This window comes from Macaca nemestrina, chromosome 20, assembly GCF_043159975.1.
Source record: "Macaca nemestrina isolate mMacNem1 chromosome 20, mMacNem.hap1, whole genome shotgun sequence".
NCBI classification, from domain to species: domain Eukaryota; kingdom Metazoa; phylum Chordata; class Mammalia; order Primates; family Cercopithecidae; genus Macaca; species Macaca nemestrina.
In genome coordinates, this window is record NC_092144.1 from 58,544,123 (window position 1) to 58,555,835 (window position 11,713).

An 11,713-nucleotide genomic window follows, 5' to 3' on the forward strand; every position below is an offset into this window, starting at 1 on the left:
CGGCGCGCAGTCCAACGTCCACCGAGGCCACGCCCCCCCTCGTGTCAGCTCCTGAGTAGGCGGAAAGTGGGAGGGGGCGGGACTTGAGCGCAGCCAATCAGCTGTGGAGGAGCGAAAAGGCGGGAAAAAGCGGAACCAAAAGAAGGCGAAGGTGGCGCCAGGGATCAGGAGAGGTGGGCGGGCGAAAGGAAGGGCGGGCCCTCGGGTGACGCAGATTGGCCCTCCAGAGACGGGGCGGCCCCTTCTTAGGCGGTGTCACCCCCAAACCCCAGCACTGCCATTCCAGGTCCTTAAAGGGGAGACCGCGATTCTAAGAAGGTAGCCCAGTGGCGGGGCGTGGCCTCATTCTGAGGTTCCCCACAAATCCGAGGTCCCGACTCCCAGCTTGAGGAAGTGCACTTTCATGAAAATGGAGCTGAATTCGAAAGGGAGGCCCTTATTCTGGGAAATAGCCCCAAATGACACAAGACAGCCTGAAATATGCCCTGAGATACCTGGGTTCTCCACGAAGGGTGCTGTCACCCCCAAACCTGAAAGGGATTCTTTGGGTTCAGACCTCCCAAGGGCTGATCTCAATGGCCGCACCCCCTAGTTCCCAGAAAATCCCACCTGTGTCCTCTCACAGAAGGACCCAGTCCTTCTGCTCCTGGGTCACAAGACGTGGTCCCCAAATATCCCAGCCCTCCCCTGCACTCCACCTCTGGGACCCCTGACAGCCCTCACCCCACAACCCCCTCAGCCCACAGTCCTGACTTCTGGAACCTGAAGCAGCCCCTTCACTTATGTCCCCCCACTCCTGGGACCCCCAGAATCCCCCTAACCCCAGGCCCTCACCTCTCTGGAATCCTCCGTAGACCCCCTTAACCCACACCTCAACCTAGGGGACCCTCAGCGGCTCTCTCACCCTGCACCTCCACCTCTGCGACCCCTGGCAGCCCTCCCCACACAATCCCATTCCTGGGAGCCCCCCAGCACCCACATCCTATGTCCCCCACTTCAGGGACCCCTAGCAGCCCTCTTACCCCACACAACCCCATTCCTGGGACCCCCCATCACCCCCATCCTGTGCCCCCACTCCTGGGGCCCACAGAAGCCCCCTCACCACACAACCCCATTCCCTGGGACCCACCTGCATCCCCATCCTATGTCCCCACTTCTGGGGCCCCTGACAACCCATTCACCCCACACCCTGACTCCTAAGAGGCTCAGCAGTTGCGTCACCCCACACAACTCCCCTCCAGGGACCCCCCCATCCCCACCCCATGTCCCCCAATCCTGGGGCCTCCAACAGCCCATCCACCCGGTTTCCCTGACTGGCATCCCCCATCTGTGTCATCCCACAGCAGCCAAGCCCAGGGCCAGCCTGAAGCCCCCGGACGGCAGTGCCCAGCAGGCAGCGCCCAGCACTCTGACTCCCACCTCCCAGTGGCCCCAAAGGAGAACAGCTGCCATGCACATCCCCGAAAGCCTCCAGGACCTGGCCAGCAGCGAAGCCGTGCAGTTTCTGAGAAGGCCCAAGACCATCACGCGGGTCTTCGAGGGGGTGAGGCCCTCCCGTGGCCCGACTATGCCCCTGGGTGACAGGAGCCAGGAGCTCTCAACTCCCAGACAGTGCGGGAGGTGGGAGGGGGGCAGGCAAGGAAGGGGTCAGATGGGGAGACAAGGCAACAGGGAGCAAATGCTGACACCACCTTTTCCTGAGCACCCCACTATGGGCCCGTGCTATTGAGGCACTTACAGACTCTCATAGTAAGGAACAGCCCTCAGAGTAGGTGCTGCAAGTCCCATCTCCGAGATAAGAAAACGGGCTCAGAAAAGTTAAGTAAATTTTTTTTTTCTTCGAAACAGTCTTAATTAGCCAGGCATAGTGGCACACACCTGTAATCCTAGCTACTGAGGAGGCTGAGGCAGGATCTCTAGAACCCGGGTGGTGGAGGTTGCAGTGAGCGGAGATCGTACTACTGCACTCCAGCCTGGGCAACAGAGCCAGACTCCATCTCAAAAGAAAGAAAGAGAGAGGGAGGGAGGGAGGAAGGGAAGGAGGAAGGAAGGAAGGAAGGGAGGGAGGGAGGAAGGGAGGAAGGAAGGAAGGAGTTTCGCTTTGTCACCCAGGCTGGAGTGCAGTGGCACAATTTCTGCTCACTGCAACTTCCACCTCTTGGGTTCAAGCGATTCTCCTGCCTCAGCCTCCCTAGTAGCTGGGATTACAGGTGTGCACCACTGCGCCTGGCTAATTTTTGTATTTTTAGTTTCGCCATGTTGGCCAGGCTGCTCTCGAACTCCTGACATCAAGTGATCCACCCATCTCAGCCTCCCAAAGTGCTGGGATTACAGGTGTCAGCCACCACACCCAGCCTCAGTAAATTTCTTAAATCTGGGATGTCCAATGGGGTAGCCACAACCACATGTGGTTACCTCACGTTGCGCTAATTAAAAGAGTTCATTCTTTAGTCATAGTGGCCACATTTTAGGTGCTCAACAGCCACATGTAGCTGGGGACTCTCAAACAGTACAGGCTGGGTGTGGTGGTTCATGCCTGTAAAGCTAGCACTTTGGGAGGCCGAGGTGGGCAGATCACTTGAGGTCAGGAATTTGAGACCAGCCTGGCCAACATGGCAAAAACCTGTCTCTACTAAAAATACAAAAATCCAGGCATGGTGGCATGAGCCTGTAGTCCCAGTTACATAGGAGGCTGAGGCTCGAGGATGGCTTGAGCCCATGTGGCGGAGGTTGCACTCCAGCGTCGGTGACAGAGTGAGACCCTGTCTTAAAAAAAAAACAAAACTGTGGCCAGGCGCGGTGGCTCACGCCTGTAATCCTAGCACTTTGGGAGGCTGAGGCAGGCAGATCACGAGGTAGGGAGATCAAGACCATCCTGGCTAACACGGTGAAACCCCGTCTCTACTAAAAATACAAAAAAATTAGCCAGGCATGGTGGCGGGTGCCTATAGTCCCAGCTACTCGGGAGACTGAGGCAGGAGAATGGCATTGACCTGGGAGATGGAGCTTGCAGTGAGTGGAGATCATGCCACTGCACTCCAGCCTGGGCAACAGAGTGAGATTCTATTTCAAAAAAAAAAAAAAAGTGCAGATATGGGACATTTTCATCATGCCAGAAAGTTCTGTTAGACAGTATTGGCTAAGGTCACTCAGTAAGAGGCAGGGGCAGGATTCAAACTCAGATCTGTGACATGCCAGAGCCCATTTATTTTCCACCTCCCAGTTGAGGGAGGAGGAGGAGAGGAACAGGGGCTGGGGCCTCTAGGAAGAGAATAAGGAGTGCAGACCTAAAGTGCCAGATGTTGGGTGGTCACTGTGTGCCAGGCACCACGGCACCGTTCATTTCATCATCCCCACATTCCTAAAGAATCTGGACACCTGAAGTCAAATCCTCATTCAGCGCAGACTTTGCTCTGTGATCTTGAACCAATCACTGCTCATCTCTGGATCTCAGTACATGAAGGGTTAGAGCTGTGGCTCTGACCTTTAACCTGTGCTGCTTCCACCGCTCTGCTTTAACAGAATTGGAAACTAAGGCCTAGGGAGATGATGAGACTTGATCGAGGTCTTGGGAGTAGGTGGGGTTCCCCAGCTCAAACCCAGGGTCTCCCCTAAGTCCTAATCCAGAGTATCTCCTCTCTGCCCCTTCTAGAGCCTGAGGTTGGAGAAGGAACAAACAGGCCTGGAATCCTGGCTCAGCCACGTGCTGTCCATACAAAGTGACTTACTGCCCAGTTTACCTGGGCCAGGCCTGACATCATTACCAACAGCAGCATCTTTCTTTCTCAAAAGTGCCCCTTTTGTTTGATGGCTTGCGTGGTCACTCTGTGTCTGTGTGACCCTGAGCAAGCTATTTGATTTCTCTGAACATCTCCATACTCTCGTCTGTAAAAAGAGGATCCTAATACTCTACTCCTAGGAAGGACCATTGTGAAAATGAAACAAATTAATGCCTATAAACTGATTAGCGTGGGACAGGCAAGTAGTGATCTTTCCTTAGTGATTTTTCTTTTTCTTTTTTTTTTCAGACAGAGCCTTGCTCTGTCACCCAGGCTGGAGTGCAGTGGTGCAATCTCAGCTCACTGCAACCTCCGCCTCCCGGGTTCAAGCAATTCTCGTGCCTCCCGAGTAGCTGGGATTCCCAGCATGCACCACCACGCCTGGCTAATTTTTGTATTCTTAGTAGAGATGGGGTTTCACCATGTTGGCCAGGCTGGTCTTGAACTCCTGACCTCAAATGATCCACCCGCCTCGGCCTTCCAAAGTGTTGGGATTACAGGCGTGAGCCGCCGCACCCAGCCTTAAACAGTGATTATTATCAAAACAAACCATTACTCGTGAGTGAGGAGAGGGCCTAGGATGATCGAGATTTGTGTCCATTGTCCTTCCCCAGGGAAAGAGGGGAATCTTGAAAACCACATCCCAGCACCTGATCTTTTGCTGGTGTTAACTTCGCTACTCCTCACCACAACCCTATGACACAGGCATTACGATCCCTGTTTAGCCCAAGGGGAAACTGAGGCTCACAGAGGCTGAGTGGCTTGCCCAAGGACATCACCCAGCTAATGAGCAAGGCCAACTCGGATCCACCCACCCATCTGGAAAGCCTCAGAAGACAGGGCGGGTGGCAAGGGAGACGGAAGCCCAGCTGGTGTGGACTGATGCAGGGAAAGGGGAGGAAGAGCCGCCAACCATGCCAGACGTTCTGGTCACGGACTTTGCCTGCCGCCTCCATCCACCCTCCCCACCCCCCCGCCCTCTCCTCCTTCCCCCCTGGTCTGGCTCCTCAGTAGGGAGTCTCTGGGCAGCTGGTACTCTTGTCCTCACTGCCGCCTGCCAGCTGGTACCTTAACTGATGAATCTTTGCTCCCTCCCTAGGGACAGGCCAGGGAGGGCATGGAAGGAGTTTGGACTGAGGCTTCAGAGGGATAGGGTCCCTCCAGCCCAGATGAGCCCCTGCTCCTCCAATCTCCAGTGCCCCGGGCTCATGCACAGCCCAGGGTTTTGGGGGTCAGTGGACAGACAGCCCACCCACCTAGATGTCAGGAGGGCTAGATTCCAATCCCCCTTCCACCACTTACTGACCTTGAGAGGACGCCTCCCCTCTCTGGGCAAATCACAAGAACGACCATTTTCCTGAGCCCCTGGTAGACCCAAGCCCCTACCCCGCATTCCTCCTTTTCATAGCATAGAAACAGACCAGGAAACTGAGGCTCCAAGAGATGGGTGATTTGCCCCAGGCCATACAGCTGGCGCAGTCAGACGTGTCTGGCTCTTTCCACTCCACCAAAATGGCTTCGATTTATCACCTGTGAAACAGAAATGAATTAATAACCTCCACCACGTGGGGCCGGTGTGAGGTTCCAGGGAGGTAGCACAGGTAAAATGAATATGGTCTCAAAAATGATCGATGTGCTTTCCCATCCTCGACCTGGCTCTGCCTCAGACCAGCAGGGCCAGACACGCCCTCTCTATAGTCAGTTCTTCTGCTCCAAAATAGGCAGAATCATCTTACAGCCTCCCTCCAAGGGTTGCTATGCGGATCAAGTGAGATGATGGATGTGAATACCCTTGGTTATTGCCGAAGGGCTAGGCAAAAACAGGGAGTCAGGGTGTTGCTGCTGTTGTTCACAGAAGGCAATTAAGGCAAAGGAGAAGGGAGGAGGGACGGAAGCTGAGGAGTTTAGGGGTCAGTTCTTTGCGTCCTCCATCTCCACTCTGAAGGGCAGGGCAAGAGTCGAGACAAAACCAAAGTCATTCACTCTTTCAACATACATTTGCTGAAGTCCAGTCTAGTGCTGGATGCTGGGGATAGGGAGGAGGGGCCCGGCAAGGTGGCTCACACCTGTAATCCCAACACTTTGAGAGGCCAAGGCAGGAGGATTGCTTGAGGCCAGGAGTTTGAGACCTGCTTGTGCAACATAGTGATACCGTCTCTACAAAAAATTAAATATGAGTGAGGCATGGTATTTCACACTTGTAGTCCCAGCTACTCAGGAGGCTGAGGTGGCAGGATCGCTTGAGCCCAGGAGGTCGAGGCAGCAGTGAGCCGTGATCACACCACTGCACTCCGGCCTGCAAGACACAGTGAGACAGTCTCAAAAAAAGAAAAAAGAGAGAGAGAGTCCTGTGTGGAGCCTGTCCAGGAAGAGTTCCAGTTCTAACGAAGGGGAGATTTTCTTTTTCTTCTGTGTTGAGACAGGGTCTCACTCTGTTGCCCAGGCTGGAGTGCAGTGGTGCAGTCACAGCTCACTGCACTCCCAACCTCATGGGTTCAAGCGATCCTTCCGTCTTAACCTCCCAAAGCACTGGGATTACAGGCACGAGCCACCACACCAGACCAAAGGGAAGATTTTCAACAGTCTGTTTCCCTTGGCCTACCCACCTTCACCCCCAACCCCTATCGCCAACACTGCCACTTCCAATCAATCACCACGTCCTATTTTACACGCTAAATATTACTGAATTCCCCAGGGCTCTGGCCTCAGCGTTTCTCGCCTGGGCCTCCGCGCCTCCTCTCAGGTGTGTTGGCCTCTTGTCTTGCCTACCTCCAATCCATCAGCCACGTGACCGCAGAGGGCTTCTCTAACCCCAAGGCTGACCTTGGCTGTCCCCTGCACAGAATCCTCCCATTCATAACATTGAATGCTTTCCATGGCTCCCCAAGTCTGGCTCCTGGCCCTGGTGTTCCAGGCCTCTTAGAGCCTGGCTCCCACCCACTTTTCCAGCCTCATCTCACACCAAAACCCTCCAGTGAGTTTCTCTCTTATCTCTGAAAGCTGCCCGCTCTGCAGCATCTGGCTCTTCCACGTGCTGTCCGCCCTGCCAGGAATGCCCTTCCTCCTCTTGTCTGCCCAAGAAACTCTTTGTTCTTTAAGGTCCAGTTCAGAACTCACCTTAAATCCAGCCCTCAGTCCGGCTTCCGCCTTGACTCTCTCCCTGACCCCAGGCCCCAGCCTCCTCCCCACCGCCCCATCTACACACCAGCTCATCTTTGTCTGGCACAGACCTGCCCTGCTGCATTGTGACCATCTGGGACAAATCACTGGGGATTCAAATTTTCACTGAATTTCGTTGATAGGAGCCCCCCTACTCAAGGCGCGTGGTCCAGCATGAGGTAGGAGAGCAGGCGGTCAAGGGCAGACTCAGGAGCCAGGTTGCTTCGGTTCAAATCCAGGCTCTGACACTGACACTGACCAGCTCACTTTTTTTTTTTTTTTTTTTTTTGTGACAGGGTCTCACTGTGTCTCACAGCCTGGAGTGCAGTGGCACTATCAGAGCTCACTGCAGCCTTGACTTCCGGGTCTCAAGTGATCCTCCTACCTCAGCCCCGCAAGTACCTGGGACTTCAGGTGCACGCCACCACACTGAGCTCATTTTTTTTTTTTTTTAATTTTTTGTAGATACTAGGTCTCACTCTGTTGCCTAGGCTGGTCTCCTGAGCTCAAGCGATTCCTCCCACCTTGGCCTCCCAAGTGTTGGGATTACAGATGTGAGCCACCGTGCTTGGCCTTTTGTTTGTTTGTTTGGTTCGAGACAAAGTCTTGCTCTCTCACCTCAGCTGGAGTGCAGTGGCATGATCATGGCTCACTGCAGCCTCAACCTCCTGGGCTCAAGTGATCCTCCTGCCTCAGCCTCCCAAGTAGCTGGGACTACAGGTATGCACCACCACCCCCAGCAATTTTTGTTTTTAATATTTTTGTAGAGACTGGGTCTCACTCTGATGCCCAGGCTGGTCTCGAACTCCTGGCCTGACACAATCCTCCCACCTCAGCCTCCCAAAGTGCTTGAATTACAGGCATGAGCCACCTCGCCCAGCCAGCTAATTGGGTTCAGCCAATTCCTTATCCTCTCTGTGCCTCAGTTCCATTATCTGAAACACATGGCTGTGAGTCGTGCCCGCATCCTAGGGTGGCTGTAAGGATGACCTGGGTGAGGCTTTGTAGACTGTTTCTGTGGTTTATTTAGCAAATACACATAGAAGACAGGCATGGACGCAGACTGTGCACCATGCACAGACAAGAGGGACAGGGTTACCAGATCAGTGTCGTTATTTGTCTAAAACAAAATCCCGAAGCCATAAAACAAGGCAAAATGTTAATATGTGTTAGTTTGGCCAGTCGACACTGGGCATTTATGTTTCTTCGTATTTTTCTGTATGCTTGGACGATTTTGCAAATTGAACCTAAGAAATGAATAGGAATTAGTGAGGCCAGGAGGGAGGAGACAGAAGTCGCAGAGGGAAGGGCTCTAAGTGCCTCCTCTCATTTAGTCCTCAGAACCACCCCAGAGGGAAGAGCTGAGAGGCAGAGAGAATAATCACGACTGCAAACACTGATTCAGCTCTTCCCATGTCCCGGGCACCGGGCCAAGCATTTTTTACGGGTACCTGGGTTTGGTGGCAGAAGGAGAATGTGGAGGAGGCAGGGGTGAGTGGGGAGAGATGAAACTGGAAGAGTGAGGGGAGCGGAGATTCTGCAGGGCCTCCAAGGCCAGGCTTCAGGGCTGGGACTCAGTCTTGAGGCACTGGGGAGCCATGAGGGACTGTGGGCAGGGAGGGGCAGGGTGTGGAAAGACTCCTCTGGGGCCGTGGTGGGGATGGGCTGAGGTGGGGGAGACTGGAGGTGGGAGGAGGCTGGGAGGAGGCTGGGGCAAGGGCCAAGGAGAGCGGACGAGGCCTGAGCCAGGATGCAGCAGAGGGGACGAGGGGCAGGAAGCTGAGGGCTGTGACACTATGACAATGACAAGGAGGGAGGGGCCCAGACGGACCAGTGACTGGGGGTACAGAAAGATCGACAGCACCAGGGAGGAAGGAGGAGCAACTTCAGGGAGAGACTGAGCTCCTCTCTGGCCCCTGGGAATCCACAGGTCTTCTCCCTGATTATCTTCTCATCCCTGCTGACCGATGGCTACCAGAACAAGATGGAGTCTCCGCAGCTCCATTGCATTCTCAACAGCAACAATGTGGCCTGCAGCTTTGCCGTGGTAGCTGGCTTCCTGGCCTTCCTCAGCTGCCTGGCCTTCCTCGTCCTGGACACCCAGGAGACCCACATTGCTGACACCCGCTTCAAGACAGCCTTCCAGCTCCTGGACCTCATCCTGGCTGGTAAGCCCCCAGGACCTCCCACCCAGAGCTGCCCCTCCTCCTGCTCACAGCCCTCCTGGCTCCCCAGGGCCTCCCGGGCACAACCCTTCAGCCGGCCTCCACCCTGACCGTCCTCCCAGCAGGAGGCATCTGACCACAAGTGGCCCAGAGCTTCTCACTGCTCCTGACACCTGCTGTCTCCTCCTGGGGAATTATTATTACCCTTTAGACTCTGGGTAAGGGTCACCTCTTCTGACCCCCAGGCAAATTATAGCAGCCTCCCTTCTGCCCTGTATTTTCTTTGCTTCTCTCGTTCACAGAAAATCTTTATTTTTATTATTTTTTGGAGGGGATGGAGTCTCACTCTGTCGCCAGGCTGGAGTGCACTGGCATAGTCTCGGCTCACTGCAACCTCCGCCTCCCGGGTTCAAGCGATTCTTCTGTCTCAGCCTCTCGAGGAGCTGGGATTACAGGCGCATGCCACCATGCCCAGCTAATTTTTTTTGTATTTTAGTAGAGACGGGGTTTCACCGTGTTAGCCAGGATGGTCTCGATCTCCTGACCTCGTGATCTGCCCGCCTCTGCCTCCCAAAGTGCTGGGATTACAGGCTTGAGCTACCACGCCCAGCCAAAGTCTTGCCTCCTAACCACTGCCAAACACTCCCGATGGAGCCTGGCACACATCTAGCACAAAATGTGTGTCCTTCTTTGGGGCCTGACCTCCTTCCTCTCAGTCTATTTGATCTCAACTCCTCCCCACCCTGCCGCTCCTCCTTCCCACTGGGCCACTCCCAGTGACTTAGGGCCAAGGGAGCCCTGGAAGGTCATTCAATCTAGTGCTATGCAGGAGAACTCCCTGTGAGGGTGGAAATGTTCTGTGCCCGCACTTTCTCATGCAGGAGCCACTTCCAGCCCGTGGCTACTAAGCACTTTAAAATGCAGCCACTGGCGGGACGCGGTGGCTCACTCCTGGAATCCTGGCACTTTGGGAGGCCACGGCAGGCAGATCACTTGAGGCCAGGAGTTCGAGACCAGCCTGGCCAACAGGCGAAACCCCGTCTCTACTGAAAATACAAAAATTAGCTGGGCAGGGAGGTGAGTGCCTGTAATCCCAGCTACTCGGAAGGCTGAAGCAGGAGAAACGCTTGAATCCGGGAGGCAGAGCTTGTAGTGAGCTGAGATTGCACCGTGGCACCCCAGCCTGGGCAACAGAGCCAGACTCCATCTCAACAACAACAACAACAAAAAGAAATGTGGCCAGTGCAGCTGAGAAACTTTTTTTTTTTTTTTGAGACAGAGTTGCACTCTGTCGCCCAGGCTGGAGTGCAGTGGCACAATCTCAGTTCACTGTAACCTCCGCCTCCCAGGTTCAAGCGATTCTCCTGCTTCAGCCTCCCGAGTAGCTGGGACTACAGGCGCCCGCCACCATGCCTGGCTAATTTTTCTTTTTTTCAGTAGAGACGGGGTTTCGCCATGTTGCCTGGGCTGGTCTCGAACACCTGGCCTCAAGTGATCCACTTGCCTCAGCTTCCCAAAGTGCTGGGATTACAGGCGTGAGCCACCGCGCCCGGCCTAAAATCCTGTGTTAATGAATAGAAATTTAAACAGCTGCATGTGGCCGGCAGCTCCTGTATTAGACAGCGCAACTCTGCTCCAGCAGCTCGCTCTAGGGAAGGCAAGGAGGGATTGGGGAATGACTCCTGGGAGATGTGTCAACACAGAAGCTGATACAAAAAGTATTTTTCAATAACACGTAGAAGGTCATGCAGCAAGACCGCCAGCCCCATCCTTCCCATGCCTCAGCAGCCCTGCCTGAGCGAGCTTTCCTTCTGCCCCCTCTTCTCTCCCTGTGACACCACAGTTCTCTGGGCAGTTGTCTGGTTCGTGGGTTTCTGCTTCCTGGCCAACCAGTGGCAGCATTCGCCGCCCAAAGCGTTCCTCCTGGGGAGCAGCAGTGCCCGGGCGGCCATCGCCTTCACCTTCTTCTCCATCCTTGTCTGGGTGAGGACAAGCCCCTCCACCGCCCCTCCCTAGGAGGGGCACCCTCTGCAGGGTGGGGTTGAAAGGGCTAGAACATTCCTGCTCTCACTTAGCTCCCCTGGGAGCCAGGGACGAGGGGGCTCCCCCAGGACTCCGCTGGTCCCTTCCAGGTGCCGCTTCCTCTGAGCAGCCACAGCCCAGCATCAGGGCCTGTGCTTTGGTCCAGGGCTCCTGGACAGTGAGCAGTCCAAACACCGGTACCCTTTGTATCCTTCCCAGGCCAGTCCCCAGCCCAGTCCCTCTCCTGACCTGCCCAGCCCAAGCCAGCCTTCAGCATGCTGTTTTCTGCCCACAGATATTCCAGGCCTACCTGGCATTCCAGGACCTCCGAAATGATGCTCCAGTCCCTTACAAGCGCTCCCTGGATGAGGGCGGCATGGTGCTGACCACCCTCCCCTCGCCCTCCGCCACCAGCTCTGTGAACATGCCCACCACTGGCCCCAACAGCCTGAGTTATGCCAGCTCTGCCCTGTCCCCTTGTCTGACCGCTCCAAAGGCCCCCCGCCTCGCTATGATGCCTGACAACTAAATATCCTTATCCACATCAATAAAGAGAGAATCCTCCCTCCAGAAGGGTTTCTAAAAACA

The 11,713-nt window shown here is 55.0% G+C and overlaps 1 protein-coding gene across 4 annotated transcripts; it reads left to right on the forward strand.

Moving 5' to 3' along the window:
* The first annotated feature begins 17 nt into the window (after positions 1–17).
* LOC105478635 (synaptogyrin 4) lies at positions 18–11,713 on the forward strand. 4 transcript variants are annotated; one of them, XM_011736147.2, is made up of 5 exons: positions 18–151; positions 1,344–1,543; positions 8,869–9,106; positions 10,947–11,086; positions 11,421–11,713. In XM_011736147.2, exons 2-5 carry the CDS (start codon positions 1,451–1,453, stop codon positions 11,652–11,654), a joined length of 705 nt encoding a protein of 234 aa, XP_011734449.1. In that variant the 5' UTR covers positions 18–151; positions 1,344–1,450; the 3' UTR covers positions 11,655–11,713. The 4 variants fall into 4 exon arrangements, with proteins under 4 accessions (XP_011734449.1, XP_011734447.1, XP_011734448.1 ...); XM_011736145.2 differs by having other exon boundaries at positions 33–173; XM_011736146.2 differs by having other exon boundaries at positions 149–318.